This window comes from Pristiophorus japonicus, chromosome 15 (genome assembly GCF_044704955.1).
Source record: "Pristiophorus japonicus isolate sPriJap1 chromosome 15, sPriJap1.hap1, whole genome shotgun sequence".
NCBI lineage: Eukaryota > Metazoa > Chordata > Chondrichthyes > Pristiophoridae > Pristiophorus > Pristiophorus japonicus.
In genome coordinates, this window is record NC_091991.1 from 145810368 (window position 1) to 145831396 (window position 21029).

Sequence of the window (21029 nt, forward strand, 5' to 3'; positions counted from 1 at the left end):
ACACATTAAGCAGCAAAACAGGTGATCGGAGAAAAGGGAAGTAGATTGAAAATGGTATTACAATTGCTAATTAAGGTACTGGTTATGAATTTTTTTTGCTAAATGTCTATTATAAATAACATCTCAATTGACTAAAACAAAAAACTTTGCAAGGCTTTCTGTTGCAAATATTGATGCACGAGTATCAGCAGTCCCCAGTGCTCCACAAATTACATGCGTCATATTTGTGTCAACATCAGAATTTGGAGAAATGCAACCTGTGACATTCTAAGAAAATTGTTGATTCGATATCTAGATCTCCCATTAAATTTTGAGAACAGTTTACATAAGAACATAAGAATTAGGAACAGGAGTAGGCCATCAAGCCCCTCGAGCCTGCTCCACCATTCAACAAGATCATGGTTGATCTGGCCGTGGACTCAGCTCCACTTACCCGCCCGCTCCCCATAACCCTTAATGGTTAAAAATCTATCTATCTGTGACTTGAATACATTCAATGAGCTAGCCTGAACTGCTTCCTTGGGCAGAGAATTCCACAGATTCACAACCCTCTGGGAGAAGAAATTCCTTCTCAACTCGGTTTTAAATTGGCTCCCCCGTATTTTGAGGCTGTGCCCCCCTAGTTCGAGTCTCCCCGAACAGTGGAAACAACCTCTCTGCCTCTATCTTGTCTATTCCTTTCATTATTTTAAATGTTTCTATGAGATCACCCCTCATCCTTCTGAACTCCAATGAGGAAAGATCCAGTCTACTCAATCTATCATCATAAGGTAACCCTCATCTCCGGAATCAGCCTAGTGAATCGTCTCTGTACCTCCTCCAAAGCTAGTATATCCTTCCTTAAGTAAGGTGACCAAAACTGCACGCAGTACTCCAGGTACGGCCTCAGTAATACCCTATACAGTTGCAGCAGGACCTCTGCTTTTGTACTCCATCCCTCTCGCAATGAAGGCCAACATTCCATTCGCCTTCCTGATTACCTGCTGCACCTGCAAATTTCATGCACAAGGGCCCCCAGGTCCCTCTGCACCTCAGCATGTTGTAATTTCTCCCCATTCAAATAATATTCCCTTTTACTGTTTTTTTTCCCCCAAGGTGGATGACCTCACATTTTCCGACATTGTATTCCATCTGCCAAACCTTAGCCCATTCGCTTAACCTATCTAAATCTCTTTGCAGCCTCTACACAACCCGCTTTCCCACTAATCTTAATGTCATCTGCAAATTTTGTTACACTACACTCTGTCCCCTCTTCCAGGTCATCTATGTATATTGTAAACAGTTGTGGTCCCAGCACCGATCTCTGTGGCACACCACTAACCACCGATTTCCAACCCGAAAAGGACCCATTTATCCAGACTCTCTGCTTTCTGTTAGCCAACCAATTCTCGATCCATGCTAATACATTTCCACTGACTCCGCGTACCTTTATCTTCTGCAGTAACCTTTTTGTGTGGCACCTTATCGAATGCATTTTGGAAATCTAAATACACCACATCCATCGGTACACCTCTATCCACCATGCTCGTTATATCCTCAAAGAATTCCAGTAAATTAGTTAAACATAATTTCCCCTTCATGAATCCATGTTGCGTCTGCTTGATTGCACTATTCCTATCTAGATGTCCCGCTATTTCTTCCTTAATGATAGCTTCAAGCATTTTCCCCACTACAGATGTTAAACTAACCGGCCTATAGTTACCTGCCTTTTGTCTGCCCCCTTTTTTTTTTAAAAACAGAGGCGTTACATTAGCTGCTTTCCAATCCGCTGGTACCTCCCCAGAGTCCAGAGAATTTTGGTAATTATAACGAATGCATCTGCTATAACTTCCGCCATCTCTTTTAATACCCTAGGATGCATTTCATCAGGACCAGGGGACTTGTCTACCTTGAGTCCCATTAGCCTGTCCAGCACTACCTCCCCTCAGTGATAGTGATTATCTCAAGGTCCTCCCTTCCCACATTCCCATGACCAGCAATCTTTGGCATGGTTTTTGTGTCTTCCACTGTGAAGACCAAAGCAAAATAATTGTTTAAGGTCTCAGCCATTTCCACATTTCCCATTATTAAATCCCCCATCTCATCTTTTAAGGGGCCAAGATTTACTTTAGTCACTCTTATCCGTTTTATATATCGGTAAAAGCTTTTACGATCTCTTTTTATGTTTTGCGCAAGTTTACTTTCGTAATCTATCCTTTCTTTATTGCTTTCTTAGTCATTCTTTGCTGTCGTTTAAAATTTTCCCAATCTTCTAGTTTCCCACTAACCTTGGCCACCTTATACGCATTGGTTTTTAATTTGATACTCTCCCTTATTTCCTTGGTTATCCACGGCTGGTTATCCCTTCTCTTACCGCCCTTCTTTTTCACTGGAATATATTTTTGTTGAGCACTATGAAAGAGCTCCTTAAAAGTCCTCCACTGTTCCTCAATTGTGCCACCGTTTAGTCTGTTTCCAGTCTACTTTAGCCAACTCTGCCCTCATCCCACTGTAGTCCCCTTTGTTTAAGCATAGTACGCTCGTTTGAGACACTACTTCCTCACCCTCAATCTGTATTACAAATTCAACCATACTGTGATCACTCATTCCGAGCATCTTTTACTAGGAGATCGTTTATTATTCCTGTCTCATTACACAGGATCAGATCTAAGATAGCTTGCTCCCTTGTAGGTTCTGTAACATACTGTTCTAAGAAACAATCCCATATGCATTTTATGAATTCCTCCTCAAGGCAACCCTGTGCGATTTGATTTGACCTATCGATATGTCGGTTAAAATCCCCCATGATTACTGCCGTTCCTTTTTCACATGCCTCCATTATTCCCTTGATTATTGCCCGCCCCACCATGAAGTTATTATTTGGGGGCCTATAAACTAAGCCGACCAGTGACTTTTTCCCCTATCTGTAATCGCCACCCACAATGATTCAACATTTTGTTCATTAGAGCCAATATCATCTCTCACAACTGCCCTGATAGCATCCTTTATTAACAGAGCTACCCCACCTTCTTTCCCTTCTTGTCTATCTTTCTGAATTGTCAGATACCCTTATATGTTTAATTCCCAGTCTTGGCCACCCTGCAACCACGTTTCTGTAATGGCCACCAAATCATACCCATTTGTAATGATTTGTGCCGTCAACTCATTTACTTTATTTTGAATGCTGCATGCGTTTAGGTAGAGTGTTTTAATACTAGTTTTTAAACCATGATTTTTAGTTTTGACCCCTCCTGCAGCCCCTTTATATTCATTCATATTGTCCCTTCCTGTCACCTTGTGGTTTACACTTACCCCAGTGCTACTCTGCTCTGTTGCTTCCTGCCTTTTGCATTCTTTCTTGGGGTCCTGTTCATCCGAGTTCTCACCCACTAACAAGTTCAGAGCCCTCTCCTGGGTTCCGAATACTCCTTGCATTGGAGGCACCGAGCTTTCATGCTTGCCTTTTTATTACACTTTGACCCTTTAGAATTTTGTTGTACAGTGGCCCTTTTTGTTTTTTGCCTTGGGTTTCTCTGCCCTCCAATTTTACTCATCTCCTTTCTGTCTTTTGCTTTTGTCTCCATTTTGTTTCCCTCTGTCTCCCTGCATTGGTTCCCATCCCCCTGCCATATTAGTTTAACTCCTCCCTAACAGCACTAGCAAACACTCCCCCCTAGGACATTGGTTCCGGTCCTGGCCAGGTGTAGACCATCCGGTTTGTACTGGTCCCACCTCCCCCAGAACCGGTTCCAATGCCCCAGGAATTTGAATCCCTCCCTGCTGCACCACTGCTCAAGCCACGTATTCATCTGAGCTATCCTGCGATTCCTACTCTGACTAGCACGTGGCACTGGTAGCAATCCTGAGATTACTACTTTTGTGGTCCTACTTTTTAATTTAACTCCGAGCTCCCTAAATTCGTCTCGTAGGGCCTCATCTCTTTTTTTAAAACCTATATCGTTGGTACCAATGTGCACCACGACAACGGGCTGCTTACCCTCCCTTTTCAGAATGTTCTGCACCCGCTCCGAGACATCCTTGACCCTTGCACCAGGGAGGCAACATACCATCCTGGAGTCTCGGTTGCAGCCGCAGAAACACCTATCTATTCCCCTTACGATTGAATCCCCTATTACTATTGCTCTCCCACTTTATAGAACTTTTAAAACTGCAGAGCCAAAAGAGGTCACAATCTCCTTCTTTGAGCTGGCATTTTCTAGGGCTATGTAGCAAAACTCATTAACCTGCAAGAATTAATTTGCCACCAAATCTGAAATTAAAGCATTTTGCTTAGTAAAATCACCCAGAATTTTGATACCACTTCTGCTAGTGTTACAAGGAAGTCTGATACACATGCTCATAGTTAGAATCAGATTACAGGCTTCCAGATTTGGCTGCCAGCCAATCAAAAACACAGACTTTTGCAAAATATTGGAACAGGCAAGCTTCATCCTTTTCTCGTTTTCAAAAGTTGAAAAATATCTCTTACCAACAGCCACAATAAAATCCATGATACCTTTTAAAAAGTGGATAAATATTTGACAAAGAAAAACATTAAAAGCGTATGGGAAAAGGCAGGGAATGAGGGAAGGGCAGTCACAGATGTGATGGGCCAAATGGTCTTCTCCCATACTGTAAAATTCTATATAATTCTACAGTGAATTAGAAAGCTTTCAACATGCAGTAAATTGAAAGTTTATATTGCATAGTTTACTTTTGGCATTGACCAGTCACTCCAGTATTCGAAAACTAATGAGAAGTCTCACCTCTTTTTAGTGCATGCAATGCAGAGATGTAGAGTGTCAGGTAACCTGGAGGCTGCGGTGAGGCGTTGAACTCGAAATATCCAAGAACACCTGGCTGTGTTGGAAAGAAAGAGGGGGGAAATGAAATGAAGACAATGCAAAAACTGAGAAAGCTCATCAGCATTTTCCACCATATGTTCACAAAACACCCGACACCTTGGGAATCTCCAGCTACTTATACACCTGTTGGTTATTGTCTGATGCAATTTAAAGTCAAATTATTCATCCACAAAGGGTGTCACAGAACACATACCGCTATATAAAGGTCACCATGATTGACACATGACCCTGTCCACACAGCAATTATTCAAATGAAGCTATATTATACAAACAAAAACTGATAATAACTCATACATTATGCCAAGGCTTCATTCATTATGAATGCTAATGGGACTAGTTTGCCCTCAGGTGCTAGTTAGAAACTTTTGGCCCTGAATTTGCAGTCGGCATACCCGGAGTACACTGTCATACCACCGTTGAAACTGACTGCAACTTCGGGATTTGGTACACGCGGAAATCAAAGTTGCGGTCGGTCAATTATCGCTCAGAAACTGTCTGCGTCGTGCGCCCCCCACTCCCCAGAACCAGCAGTGAAATCTCAAATCGTTGAAACGTTTAGCTCTTCCGCAGTAATTATGCTGTTAAATACCCCACTAAAAAAGTTAGATCCAAAGGAATTAGGAGTAACAGGGGTTTTAACAGCATATTGAACAAATGTTAAGAGCCTGGAAAACTAATTAAAATTTTGTGCAGTGTGAAATTTGTCCATTTTAATAAAAAATTAAAAATTAAGCAACTTTTCAAAAAAATGTTTAATTTTTTTTTAAAGTTTGTGCAGCTTTATTTTACTTTGCCCTTTCCCCTTATGAGAACCCCAATCTTTCTTTTGCTCTGTCTAAAGGGATTACCCACTTCCTTGTTTGCTGACTGTGAATTCTGCCTTTTTATTGGCTGCTTAGACAGCCTATTGACATCACAGCTGCTCGCACAAGGGGATCCCCATTAAGTTTTGTTGAATTGAATTCAAGGTCGGAAAACCCAAAGCTCTTGACACAGGGATTGAGAGATCCTCGTGCAGAGCATACTTTGGGACCAACGTGCATTTATATAGCACCTTTAACATAGTAAAACTCGCAGGAGCAATTATCAAACAAAATTTAATTATAATTAATTAGAATTGACCATTTCAAAAGCAACTTTCATTTTTCTAGCAATTTACAAACATTAGTAGTGTGGCAATACAAACACAATTGACTTCAGTGACACTAAACTAAGTTGGGGAAAGGGTAAGCGAGTTCTTTTTCCCCCCTCATTCATTATCTTGCTGGAAAGCACCTGGCTGTAGATATAATGGGTTCAATTCCTCTCCAACTGGGCAGAGAATGTCAATCATGAGCAACTCTTTAACATGGACACCAACTCTGACACCTCAAGATTACATTTGGCATCTCTCAAGACAGGTTCCCCTCCATCCTCTCTTGGCTCATTACTGAGGCACAGACAATCCTGGAGATCAGATCTTTGAAGTCAAATCATACTTGGTTGCAGGCTGAGATTTTTCAAGCAGGTGGTGCAAGTGATTGAACCATGCTGCACAGTGTACTTGTGCTTAGAGAGTACGGTTAACAATTTCAGCATTATTTTTTTAAACAAATGCATTTAAATGGACTTTATCATTCTGGGAACCAGAGAGCCTAAAAAGGTAAGGAAAAAAAAAACGACCAGCTTGGGAAGATATATTTATACAGCACAGGAAAGAAGAACAAAAAGCTAAATCACAAATGCCATTAGCCTCATGGAAAAGCAAAAGGAACTACATTCTGGATTGATCTCTCCTCCAAACCTCCTTCCCCCCACCCAGGTCAACCTGGCCTCACCATTGTAAAATATGGACGATTATGGGACATAAAATTCCTATTTTAAAAGACAGAAATGTTCAAAATCAGCAAATAAAATTGCACAGAAAATCGCACCGCAATGGAGAAACAGAGGCATTCTGCTACTTTCTAATTAAAAATGGAATTCAACCCCATGTGGTTATAAAAATAATTACAGTTAGCCATCATATTTAAATTGGACCCAAATCCAATATTAACTTTCATGTTAAGGCTGAACTCAGGATCAGACCTGTAAGCTCAGATCTCTGCTCTTTTTATGCAAAAAGCTTGTAACAAATATATTGTATGTCTTGAACAGCATCTGGCTCTTAGCAGCAGCCATCCTAGAAATGAAGTTCACCATCTTTATGTTACAGTAAGACATTGACAGCAGCAGGAATACCTGTGACGTGTCACAAGCATACTATCAGCACTAAAATTTAAACAGAAAATGCTGGAATCGCTCAGCATCTGTGGAGAGTAGAAACAGAGTTAATGTTTCAGGTCACAGACATGCAGCAGGATCTCCAGGTTCTGATGAAAGGTCATTGACTTGAAACTTTATAAACTCAGTTTCTCTCTCCACAGATGCTGCCTGACCTGCTGAGTGTTTCCAGCATTTTCTGTTTATTTCAGATTTCCAGCTTCCGCAGTATTTTGCTTTTGTATCAACACTAAAGTGCCTGACGACTAATTTCCTGAAGCAGCTTTTCTTCCCCATCTCAAACTTTTTCCATTTTTGTACTTACATTAGAGGAAAAGGGGCTATCAGAAATCAGCCACCAACAGATGGACATGGAAAAGGGGCAACAAGAAATCCGTTTAGTTTGAACAAATTGCTAAAGGTGATAGTGGCTGCTTTAAAGAGGCTAAGGTCACAGCTTAACTTGCCAAAGTACAGTAAGAACAGCTACAACAAGTTTAGTATTAGTGGGTGGGGCAGCTATGCTAATTTCAAAAGAAAGGATCAAAGCTTTGTGATCCCTTCCTCCCCTCCCACTCCTCCATTTATTTTTAAGTTTTCCTCTCTTCACTTCCCATTACTGCTCCTTGTCCAGCAAGGAGGAGGGGAGGGAAGAGGAAAGGGGAAGGGGTGACATCAATTGCTCTTTGTAACTGGCCACCAGAAGTGGGAAGAAAAAAAAAGGTAAGAGTTGTGCAGGAAAACAGAAAAATATGGGGGTTAGAAAGAAGTGTTAGCAAGTAGACATACAAAGCACACTGGAGCAGCTGTATGACCAGTTGCAGCAGTGCCTGTGTCAACACTATGGCAATCCCTCCAACAGCAGTTATGTAAGCAGGGGGGATGAATCCAATCGCTGCAGGGGTGCCTCAGGACTGTGACCTAGGTCCAACCATCTTCAGCTGCTTAATCAATGATCTTCCCTCCATCACAAGGTCAGAAATGGGGATGTTCGCTGATGATTGCACAGTGGTCAGTTCCATTCGCAGCTCCCCAGAAAATGAAGCAGTCCATGCACACATGCAACAAGACTTGGATAACGTTCAGGCTTGGGCACGTTAACGTCTGTGCCACACAAGTTCCAGGCAATTACTATCTCCAACAAGAAAGAATCTAACAAGCAGCACCTCCCTCTTGACATTCAACGGCATTACCATTGCCGAATCCCACACCATTAACATCCTGGGGATCACCATTGACCAGAAACTTAGTTGGACCAACTACATAAATACTGTGGCTACCAAAGCAGGTCAGAGGCTGGTATTCTGTGGCGAGTGTCTCATCTCCTGACTCCCCAAAGCCTTTCCACCATCTACAAGGCACAAGTCAGGAGTGTGATGGAATACTATTCACTTGCTTGGATGAGTACAGCTCCAACAACACTCGAAGCTCGACACCATCCAGGGCAAAACAGCCCATTTGAACGGCACCCCATCCACCACCGTAAACATTTACTCCCTCCACCACCAGCGCACCGTGGCTGCAGTGTGTACCACCTACAAGATGCACTGCAGCAACTCGTCAAGGCTTCCTCAACAACACCTCCCAAACCTGCGACCTCTACGACCTAGAAGGAGAAAGGTAGCAAAAACATGCGACCACCACCATCTGCAAGTTCCCTGCCAAATTTACCACCCCGATCTTATTAAAACAGAATAAAAATAAACAGTTGCAGTTACAATTGACTAGAGGTTGTGCTTGAGGTAGAGGGCTCAGCTATGATGTCTGGGGCTGATGGGCCTGCAATAGGATTATCAAATGTGGAAATTACTGGTGTAGTTGCACATTGTAGGTCTTACATAGAAATTAGGTGCAGGAGCAGGCCATTCGGCCCTTCGATCCTGCACCACCATTCAATAAGATCATGGCTGATCATTCAATCTCGGTACCCCTTCCTGCTTTTTCTCCATACCCCTTGTCCCCTTTGGCCTTAAGGGCCATATCTAACTCCCTTTTGAATATATCTAACGAACTGGCCTCAACAACTTTCTGCGATAGAGAATGCCACAGGTTAACCACTCAGTGAAAAAGTTTCTCCTCATCTCGGTCCTAAATGGCTTACCCCTTATTCTTAAACTGTGACCCCTGGTCTGGAACGGGAACATTCTTCCTGCCTCTAACCTGTCCAATCCCGTCAGAATTGTATATGTTTCTCTGAGATCCCCTCATTCTTCTAAACTCCAGTAGATACAAGCCCAGTTGATCCAGTCTCTCCTCATATATCAGTCCTGCCATCCCAGGAACAATCTGGTGAACCTTTGCTGTACTCCCTCAATAGCAAGAATGTCCTTCCTCAGATTAGGGGACCAAAACTGAACACAATATTCCAGGTGTGGCCTCACCAAGGCTCTGTACAACTGCAGTAAGACCTCCCTGCTCCTATACTCAAATCCTCTAGCTATGAAAGCCAACATGCCATTTGCCTTCTTCACCGCCTGCTGTACCTGCATGCCAAACTTCAATGACTGATGTACCATGACATCCAGGTCTCATTGCACCTCCCCTTTTCCTAATCTGTCACCATTCAGATAACATTCTGCCTTCCTGTTTTTGCCACCAAAGTGGATAACCTCACATTTATCCGCATTATACTGCATGTGTCATGCATTTGCCCACTCACCTAACCTGTCCAAGTCACCCTCCAGCCTCTTAGCATCCTCTTCACAGCTCCCACCGTCACCCAGCTTACTTGGATATATTACATTCAATTCCTTCATCTAAATTATTAATGTATATTGTAAATAGCTGGGGTCCCAGCACTGAACCCTGTAGCACCCCACTAGTCACTGCCTGCCATTCTGAAAAGGATCTGTTGATCCTGACTCTCTGCTTCCTGTCTGCCAATTAGTTCTCTATCCACATCAATACATTACCCCCAACACCATGTGCTTTAATTTTGCACACCAATCTCGTGTGTGAGACCTTGTCAAAAGCCTTTTGAAAGTCCAAATACACCACATCCACTGGTTCTCCCTTGTCCACTCTACTAGTTACATCCTCAAAAAATTCTAGAAGATTTGTCAAGCAGGATTTCCCTTTCATAAATCCATGCTGACCTGGACTGATCCCGTCACTGCTTTCCGAATGCACTATTTCATCTTTAATGATTGATTCCAACATTTTCCTCACTACTGATGTCAGGCTAACCGGTCTATAATTTCCCATTTTCTCTCCCTCCTTTTTTAAAAAGCAGTGTTTCATCAGCTACCCTCCAGTCCATAGGAACTGATCCAGAGTCAGAGTCTTAGGCCTTCTATTACAACATTTTTTGAAAGATATTTAATATTGTTGTTTGTTTAAATAATTTTGGCTTTTCTTTCATTAATCTTTCCTGAATGCTGTAGACCTTCAGTACTACTTCTTCACTTATGCTCCTCCTATACTATGTGGGAAGTCAGGAACACTTCCGGTGTACCTGGCGACTACGTGTGCAGGAAGTGTGTCCACCTCCAGCTCCTGACGGACCGCATTGCGGAGCTGGAGCTGCGGGTGGATTCACTCTGGAGCACGCACGATGCTGAGAATGACGTGAATAGCACGTTTAGTGAGTTGGTCTTACCACAGGTAAAGGGTCCTCAGCCAGATAAGGAATGGAAGACCTACAGGAAGTGCAGTGCAGGGAAGGTAGTGCAGGGGTCCCCTGCGGTCCTCCCCCTGCAAAACAGGTACACCGTTTTGAGTACTGTTGAGGGGGATGACTCATCAGGGGAGAGCAGCAGCCAAGTTCATGGCACCGTGGCTGGCTCTGCTGCACAGGAGGGCAGGAAAAAAGAGTGGGAGAGTGATAGTGATAGGGGATTCAATAGTAAGGGAAATAGATAGGTGTTTCTCCGGCCGCAACCGAGACTCCAGGATGGTATGTTGCCTCCCTGGTGCAAGGGTCAAGGTGGTCTCGGAGCAGGTGCAGGACATTCTGAAAAGGGAGGGTAAACAGCCAGTTGTCATGATGCATATAGGTACCAACGATATAGGTAAAAAAAAACGGGATGAGGTCTTATGAGACGAATTTAGGGAGCTAGGAGTTAAATTAAAAAGTAGGACCACAAATGTAGTAATCTCAGGATTGCTACCAGTGCCACGTGCTAGTCAGAGTAGGAATCGCAGGATAGCTCAGATGAATACGTGGCTTGAGAAATGGTGCAGAAGGGAGGCAGTCAAATTCCTGGGACATTGGAACTGGTCCTGGGAGAGGTGGGACCAGTACAAACCGGATGGTCTGCACCTGGGCAGGATCAGAACCAATGTCCTAGGGGGAGTGTTTGCTAGTGCTGTTGGGGAGGAGTTAAACTAATATGGCAGGGGGATGGGAACCTATGCAGTGAGACAGAGGGAAATAGAAGGGGGACAGAAGCAAAAGATAGAAAGGAGAATAGTAAAAGTGGAGGGGAGAGAAACCCATGGCAAAAAGGGCCACATTACAGCAAGATTCAAAAAGGGGCAAAGTGTGTTAAAAAGACAAGCCTTAAGGCTCTGTGCCTTGATGCGAGGAGTATTCAGAATAAGGTGGATGAATTAACTGCGCAGATAGCAGTTAACGGATACGATGTGATTGGCATCACGGAGACATGGCTCCAGGGTGACCAAGGCTGGGAACTCAACATCCAAGGGTATTCAGCATTTAGGAAGGATAGATAGAAAGGAAAAGGAGGCGGGGTGGCGAACCTGGTTAAAGAGCAAATCAATGCAATTGTAAAGAAGGACATTAGCCTGGATGATGTGGAATCGGTATGGGTGGAGCTGCGGAATTCCAAAGGGCAGAAAACGCTAGTGGGAGTTGTGTATAGGCATATAAATTGGCCAGAAAAAGCAGCAAACCTGAGGACTCGGAGAAATTTAGAATTCAGCAGAGGAGGACTAAGAGTTTAATTAAGAAGGGGAAAATAGAGTATGAGAGGAAGCTTGCAGGGAACATAAAAACTGACTGCAAAAGCTTCTATAAATATGTGAAGAGAAAAAGATTAGTAGGTCCCTTGCAGTCGGATTCAGGTGAATTTATAATAGGGAACAAAAAAATGGCAGACCAATTGAACCAATACTTCAGTTCTGTCTTCACAAAGGAAGATACAAATAACCTTCCGAATGTACTGGGGACAGTGAGTCTAGCATGAATTAGGAACTGAAAGATATCCTTATTAAGCGGGAAATTGATTAGATTAAAGACCTATAAATCCCCAGGTCCTGGTAGTCTGCATCCCAGAGTACTTAAGGAAGAGGCCCTAGAAATACTGGATGCATTGGTGATCATTTTCCAACAATCTAATCGACTCTGGATCAGTTCCTATGGGCTGAAGGGTAGCTAATGTAATGCCACTTTTAAAAATAGGAGGGATAGAAAAAGCGGGTAATTATAGACTGGTTAGCCTGACATCAGTAGTGGGGAAAATGTTGGAATCAATTACTAAAGATGAAATAGTAGCCCATTTGGTAAGCAGCGACAGGATCAGACCGAGTCAGCATGGATTTATGAAAGGGAAATGCTGCTTGACAAATCTTCTACAATTTTTTGAGGATGTAACTCGTAGAGTGGACAAGGGAGAACCAGTGGATGTGGTGTATTTGGACTTTCAAAAGGCTTTTGACAAGGTCCCGCACAAGAGATCGGTGTACAAAATCAAAGCTCATGGTATTGGGGGTAATGTACTGACATGGATAGAGAACTGGTTGGGAGATAGGAAGCAGAGAGTCAGGATAAACGGGTCTTTTTCAGAATGGCAGGCAGTTATTAGTGGGGTGTCGCAGGGCTCAGTGCTGGGACCCCAGCTCTTTATTCCTTCATCCAAATCGTTAATGTATATTGTAGAGTGTAATATCTCCAAGTTTGCGGATGACACTAAACTGGGTGGCGGTGTGAGCTGTGAGGAGGATGCTAAGAGGCTGCAGGGTGACTTGGACAGGTTAGGTGAGTGGGCAAATACATGGCAGATGCAGTATAATGTGGATAAATGTGAGGTTATACATTTTGTGGGCAAAAACAAGGCGGCAGAATATTATCCGAATAGCAGCAGACTGATTCCAGGGATGGCTGGGCTGTCATATGAGGAGAGACTCGATCAATTGGGCCTTTATTCACTGACATTTAGAAGGATGAGAGAGGATCTCATAGAAACATAAGATTCTGATGGGACTGGACAGGTTAGATGCGGGAAGAATGTTCTCGATGTTGGGGAAGTCCAGAACCAGGGGACATAGTCTTAGGATAAGGGGTAGGCTATTTAGGACTGAGATGAGGAGAAATTTCTTCACTCAGTTGTTGACTTGTGGAATTCCCTGCCGCGGAGAGTTGTTGATGCCAGTTCATTGGATATATTCAAGAGGGAGTTAGATATGGCCCTTACGGTTAAGGGGATCAAGGGGTATGGAGAGAAAGCAGGAAAGGGGTACTGAAGGAATGATCAGCCATGATGTTATTGAATGGCGGTGCAGGCTCGAAGGGCCGACTCCTGCACCTATTTTCTATGTTTCTATGAAGCTTCGTTACTCACTGGCATCATTATCCTCACTGCTTTCATCCTTTCCTTCTGGATGCAAAGCCCTCTGCATGATTTCTTCATCTGTCACTGCATGCACAATGGGAGCATCGTGGTTTATGTCCATGATTTCTGCGACATCGTCCTCATTCAATTCCTGCGCAGCTTCACAAGTCAGCCCTCTTGCATAATCTAAAAGTTGAGCAATCATCGATTTCTCCCTGGACACATGAAAGCCTTGAAAGTCCTGAGGAGCATCATCATCAGCAAACATAGTTGATGGCCAGATGTTATGCCAAGCATTGACCAAGATGTCTGCAGTTACCAAGTTCCATGCATCCGCAGCTGTCCATTTGGCGTCCTTGATAGAGAAAACTTATTTCCATGCCGGTGTTCACACCATTAAGCAAACACCTCAAACTCGTTTTTGTACAGACACTTCATTGATCTCAAAATTCCTTGGCCCATTAACTATCAGTGATGTAACATTTGGAGTAAGTAGATTCCATGGACATTATCCTTTACCAAAAGTTCAGCATCGGGATGTGCTGAGCAAATGTCTAGCAGCAAGTATATTTTGCTGTTTTCCTCAAGGCCAGCTTCCGTGCAGTGAGCACGTGCCTGAGGGACAAAATTGTTCTCAAACAAGTTCAGAAAGATTACCCTGGTTACCCATGCTTTCTTATTGGCATAATACACTGGCAATACTCTTAAACCCTTTAAACATCTTGGATGCTGGCTTCTCCCAGTGACCATAAGCTTACAATTGTGTCCCAGCCGCATTTGCAGCAGCAAGCAGTCAACCTATCCTTGGCATCTTTTATATATGCTGGCTGCGTTTCTTCTGCTGCTAATATCTTTCGCCGTACGTAGCATCAACAGTGCTGTCTCGTCAGCATTGTACATTTGCTCAGGTGAAAGGTTTATCAGCAGCAATTAGTTTGATGAACTCATCAATATAATTTTCAGCTGCCTCATGATCTGCTGAGACTTTCTCACCACATACTTTCAGTTGCCTGATGCCATGACGCCTTTTAAATTTGGCTAGCCAACCAGAAGAGTACTCACATGGAGTTTCAATCCCTAGTTGTGCATGGAATATTTGAGTTTGTTGCACCACCATTGGGCCAGACAAAGGAACCTTTTCACTTCACCTCTGTCACCACCATTCCGTCACTGCTCGATCCAAATCACCACATTTCGGCTTATGCATACTTTTTCTCTTACTCATTTCCTTATGAAACAGAAAATAGGTGCAGGAGTAGGCCATTCAGCCCTTCGACTTTCCGCATAAAACTTCATGAGCTGTTCTTTCGGTTTTCTGATATAGATGGTGGAGTCCAACACCATACTCCTCACCTCAATCTTCTCACTGAAGCATCTCTATTCAATCTCTGGAGTAACTCCACCTTTTTGGCAATTGAAAGTGAACTATGCTGCCTCTTTCCTTTATCTGAACCCATTGGGGTATCTGTTGGCCTTTTTGACATGTTTGCAATGACAAAACAAATTCACAATCTTTACCTGTGCAGATCTTTAAAATCGGGAAAAACACCACAGCAATGGAGTCAGGTTGGGTGGGGTCTGATCATGGGATGTAGGTGGGTCAGGTGGGGTCTCAGCATGTGGTGTGGATGGGTCAGCTGAATTTAAAAATGCATGTACAGTATAGGTGCAGCTAGTATTTATTACAGGTACAGGTGTGCAAACTTAAAATCACAATCTGGTCGGGTGAGGTCAGCTCCACTCGGAGTCATGGGGCGCGGCGATCCAATTGTGTGGTTGTTGCTTCGGGGAGCTGCAGTGTGCTGTGCAGAGTTTGATTCTGGCTGGGGACTTGTGCGCGGGAGCTTGGTTGCTTCTGGCCAAAGGGACTTGTGTGCTTTGCAAAGTTTGATTCTGGTCGAAGGGACTTGTGTGCTGTGCAGAGTTGCTGTAGATCCAGGAGCAGTGGTGCAGTGACTCAAGACCTGGAACAGGTAAGATTGGCGTTTTTATTCTTGCAATTTTTGTCACTGTGCAGTAGTTGGATTTCATTTTTTTTTACTTTTCACTGGGCTGGCAGCAGTAACAGTTTGACAGGGTGTCCGGATTCCGGAACATTTTGTGGATTCTGGATGACTCTGCCACGGATCATCCCGGAGTCCAGATTTTGGAAGCTGCATCTGTAACACTATTACGCAGGAATATCAACTCTCATGTTACCCCTATCTTTTTTCTTAAATTTATCTGCCTGCACAGGAGTTTGAGGGTCAACATCTGCTCATTAGCAAATGCACGTTCAATGTAACCATTTATCACAGTACTGTATAAACACTAATTCATCACTGCAGTAAGTTTTCAAAATATCCTAATGCCAACTCAGTCAAATTATGGTACAATAGCAAATAGAAGAATCAAAACAGAATGAGCCAATAGGCCAAGAGAGCTCACATTCCAAATATTTCAGCTAAGGCTGCAGCTCTGAATTTGTGACCTTCCAAATAATTACCATTATCGAGTTTGAAATGCTCGGAGTTAACCTGTTAATGAACTTTCCAGATTTGTTTTAAAGTAGAAACCCCCCAAAAAACTAATTTGACTGCTTTTGAAGATTATAATTTCAGCCCAACAGAAGATACACAGGAGACTTCATTAAGTAATTAACTGTCATTAATTTGGCAGAAAAGCACATGGCAGGGATCAACGGCATGCAGTCAACACTGGTCAAATCTGGTATGAATAGCTGGTGTATTATACAGGAAGATTGCTGTTTTTATCTGAAATGCTGCTTCAGACATGAATACGAATTTGGATTTCATACCCATTACAGTGGCACAAATACTCTGAACTGGTCTGGTAAAGTCAATGCAAATGGAGTAGGAAATTCATATACGAACGAGGAGTAAGCTATTCTGGTCTTTCCAATGGAGCCAGCAGCCACCTCCAAACTGTGGCTACATTTTTAAGATAACTGAGAAAGAACCTCTAGAGTAGAGGACACACAGGAGTTGCTCGACAAAAAACGACCACAGTCCATCTCATTCAGCTTCTGCCATCTTGGTAGTTGTTTGACGAATCATGGCCGTAAATCTTTATCAATTCGAATACAACAGACCCCGACATGAGGCGAGAAAACCCTCTGTGGTAGAAAGCTTTGAGAACTCAAGGTCTAGTGTCACCTGTTTCTCTGAAGCATGTTACATATGTACTGTATCCCAAAATATCAATGTCATCTGTTTCCACTGTCTCCCTAGGGAACCCGTTTCATAGAGTTATCACTCGCTCACTGAAATAATGTTCTCTGCAAGTTAGTTTTGACCCCCTTTCAAGTGCTATGTCCTTTGGTTCTACTGTTCTGGACAAGGCGAAACAGCTGGTTATGGTCTACAATATCTAGTCTTTTTAGAATCCTAAAAACAGCAATTAGATCACACTTCAACCTCGTCTTTTCCAGGAAGAAGATACCCAATTTATGTCATTGCTGCTCATAATCCAATCCCTCAATCATTCTGGTTGCGAACTTCGGTATCATTTCAATAACTGCAATATTCTTTTTGTACTGCGGCAACCAGAACTGTACATTGAATTTTAAGAAAAATACTTTCAAGCAATGTGGGCGTCACTAGTGAGGCCATCCCGAATTGCCAGAGAGGTGGTGGTAGTGAGCTGCCTTCTTGAACCACTGCAGTCTGCAAGGTGAAGGTACTTCCACAGTGGGAGGGAGTTCCAGGATTTTGACACAGCAACTATGAAGGAACGGCAATATAATTGCAAGTCAGGATGGTATGTGAATTGGAGGGAAACATGCAGGTGGTGGTATTCCCATGCGCCTGCTGCCCTTGTTCCTCTAGGGAGGTACAGATCGCAGGTTTGGGAGGTGCTGTCGAAGAAGCCTTGGCGGGTTGCTGCAGTGCATCTTGTAGATGGTACACACTTCAGCCACGGTGCGCCAGTGGTGGAGGGAGTGAATGTTTAAGGTGGTTCATGGGGTGCCAATCAAGTAGGCTGCTTTGTTCTGGATGTTGTTGAGCTTCTTAAGTGTTGTTGGAGCTGCACTCAGCCAGGCAAGTGGAGAGTATTCCATCACAATCTTGACTTGAGCCTTGTAGATGATGGAAAGGCTTTGAGGAGTTAGGAAGCGAGTCACTCGCTGCAGAACCTCTGACACGCTCTTGTAACCACAGTATTTATGTGGCTGGTCCAGTTAAGTTTCTAGTCAATGGTGACCCCCAGGATGTTTATGGTGGGGCTTCGATGATGGTAATGCTGTTATATTACTCTCTCTTGTTGGAGATGGTCATTGCCTGGCACTTGTGGCCAGAATGTTACTTGCCACTTTCAGCCCAAGCCTGAATGTTGTCCAGATCATGCTGCATGTGGGCACGGACTGCTTCAATATCTGAGTTGCAGCAAATGGAACTGAATACTGCAATTTTCAGTGAATATCCCCACTTTTGACCGTCTGATGCAGGGAAGGTCATTGATTAAGGAGCTGAGGATGGTTGGGCTTAGGACTTTGTCCTGAGGAACCACTTCCACAATTTCCTGGGCTGAATGATTGGTCTTCAGCCACCACAGCCATCTTCCTTTGTGCTACATATGACTCCAGCCAGTGGAACGTGTTCAGCTGCCCACTGACTTCATTTTACTAGGGCTCCTTGATTCCACTTGGTCAAATGCTGTCTTTATGTCAAGCACAGTCACTCTCACCTCATCTCATCTCTAAAATTCAGCTCTTTTGTTCATATTTGGACCAAGACTGTAATGAGGTCTGGAGCCAAGTGGTCCTGGCAGGAGCCAAACGGAGCATCGGTGAGCAGATTATTGATGAGTAAGTACTGTTGACAACACCTTCCATCACTTTGCTGATGATTGAGAATAGGCTGATGGGGCAGTAATTGGTCGGATTGGATTTGTCCTGCTTTTTGCAGACAGGACATACCTGGGCAATTTTCCACTTTAAAATAGGGTAGATGCTAGTGTTGTAGCTGTGCTGGAATACCTCGACGCGCAGCTAGTTCTGGAGCACAAGTCTTCAGCACTACGGGCCCCACAGCCTTTGTTGTATTCAGTGCGCTCAGCCATTTCTTGATATCACGTGGAATGAATTGAATTGGTGGAAGACTGGTTTCTGTGATGGTGGAGAGCTCAGGAGAAGGCAGATATGGATCATCCACTTTGCACTTCTGGCTCAAGTTGGTTGCAAACGCTTCAGCCTTGCCTTTTACACCAACGTGCTGGTCTCTGCCATTATGTAGGAATGTGATGTTCATGGAACCTCCTCCTCCAGTTAGTTGTTGAATCGTACACCACCATTCATGACTTGATGTGGCAGGACTGCAGAGCTTTGATCTGATCAGTTGGTTGTGGGATTGCTTGGCTGTCTAAAGCATGTTGCTTCTGCTGTTTAGCATGCATGTAGTCCTATGTTGTAGTTTCACCAGGTTGAAGCCTCATTTTTAAGCTATGCCTAGTGCTGCTCCTGGCATGCTCTTCTACACTCCTCATTGAACCAGGGTTGGTCCACTGACTTGATGGCAATGGTAGAATGAGGGATATACCAGGCCATGAGGTTATAGATTGTGGTAGTATACAATTCTAATGCTGTTCGTGGCCTATTGTGCCTCATGGATACCCGGTTTTGAGCTGCTAGATCAGTTCTGAATCTATCCCATTTAGCATGGTGGTAGTGCCACACAACACAATGGAGGGCATCCTCAGTGTGAAGACAGGACTTCATTTCCATAAGGACTATGCAGTGGTCACTCCTACCAATGTTGTCATGGACAGATGTACCTGTGACCAGTAGATTGGTGAGGACGAGGTCAAGTAGGTTTATCTCTCATATTGGTTTTCTCACCACTTGCCACAAGTCCTGTCTGGCAGCTATGTGCTTCAGGACATGGCCAGCTCAGTCAGTAGTGGCACTATCGAGCCACTCTTGGACACTGAGGGAAGCAAGGGCACAGAATGTACTCTGGGTGGGGAATTTCAGTGCTGCTTCCAAAAAGTGTACTAATTCATCAGCTGGGGAGGATGGCAGGTGGTAATCAGGTGGTTTCCTTGCCCATGTTTGAATTGATTCCATGAGACTTCATGGAGGTCTGGAGTCCATGTTTGAGGACTCCCATGGCCACTTCCTCCCAACTGTATACCACAGTACCACCACCTCTGGCGGGTCTGTCCTGCCGATGGGACAGGATATAGAAACATAGAAACATAGAAAATAGGTGCAGGAGTAGGCCATTCAGCCCTTCTAGCCTGCACTGCCATTCAATGAGTTCATGGCTGAACATTCAATGAGTTCATGGCTGAACATTCAACTTCAGTACCCCATTCCTGCTTTCTCGCCATACCCCTTGATCCCCCTAGTAGTAAGGACCTCATCTAACTCCTTTTTGAATATATTTAGTGAATTGGCCTCAACAACTTGCTGTGGTAGAGAATTCCACAGGTTCACCACTCTCTGGGTGAAGAAGTTCCTCCGCATCTCGGTCCTAAATGGCTTACCCCTTATCCTTAGACTGTGACCTCTGGTTCTGGACTTCCCCAACATTGGGAACATTCTTCCTGCACCTAACCTGTCTAACCCAGTCAGAATTTTAAATGTTTCTATGAGGTCCCCTCTCATTCTTCTGAACTCCAGTGAATACAAGCCCAGTTGATCCAGTCTTTCTTGATAGGTCAGTCCCGCCATCCCGGGAATCAGTCTGGTGAACCTTCGCTGCACTCCCTCAATAGCAAGAATGTCCTTCCTCAGGTTAGGAGACCAAAACTGTACACAATACTCAAGGTGTGGCTTCACCAAGGCCCTGTATAACTGTAGCAACACCTCCCTGCCCCTGTACTCAAATCCCCTTGCTATGAAGGCCAACATGCCATTTGCTTTCTTAACTGCCTGCTGCACCTGCATGCCAACCTTCAATGACTGATGTACCACGACACCCAGGTCTCTTTGCACCTCCCCTTTTCCTAATGTCACCATTCAGATAATAGTCTGTCTCTCTGTTTTTACCACCAAAGTGGATAACCTCATATTTATCCACATTATACTTCATCTGCCATGCATTTGCCCACTCACCTAACCTATCCAAGTCGCTCTGCAGCCTCACAGCATCCTCCTCGCAGCTCACACTGCCACCCAACTTAGTGTCATCCGCAAATTTGGAGATACTACATTTAATCCCCTCATCTAAATCATTAATGTACAATGTAAACAGCTGGGGCCCCAGCACAGAACCTTGCGGTACCCCACTAGTCACTGCCTGCCATTCTGAAAAGTCCCCATTTACTCCTACTCTTTGCTTCCTGTCTGACAACCAGTTCTCAATCCATGTCAGCACACTACCCCCAATCCCATGTGCTCTAACTTTGCACATCAATCTCTTGTGTGGGACCTTGTCGAACGCCTTCTGAGAGTCCAAATATACCACATCAACTGGTTCTCCCTTGTCCA

General features: G+C 43.9%; 1 protein-coding gene across 8 annotated transcripts in view; it reads right to left on the reverse strand.

Annotated features, from left to right (window-relative positions):
• Positions 1-21029, reverse strand: part of txndc11 (thioredoxin domain containing 11) — a 104194-nt gene that overhangs the window by 36802 nt on the left and 46363 nt on the right. For all 8 annotated transcript variants that reach the window (XM_070901053.1, XM_070901052.1, XM_070901051.1 and 5 more), the window contains one exon: positions 4746-4839. In XM_070901053.1, coding sequence (XP_070757154.1) covers positions 4746-4839 — 94 coding nt within the window. The remainder of the gene's footprint in view (positions 1-4745; positions 4840-21029) is intronic.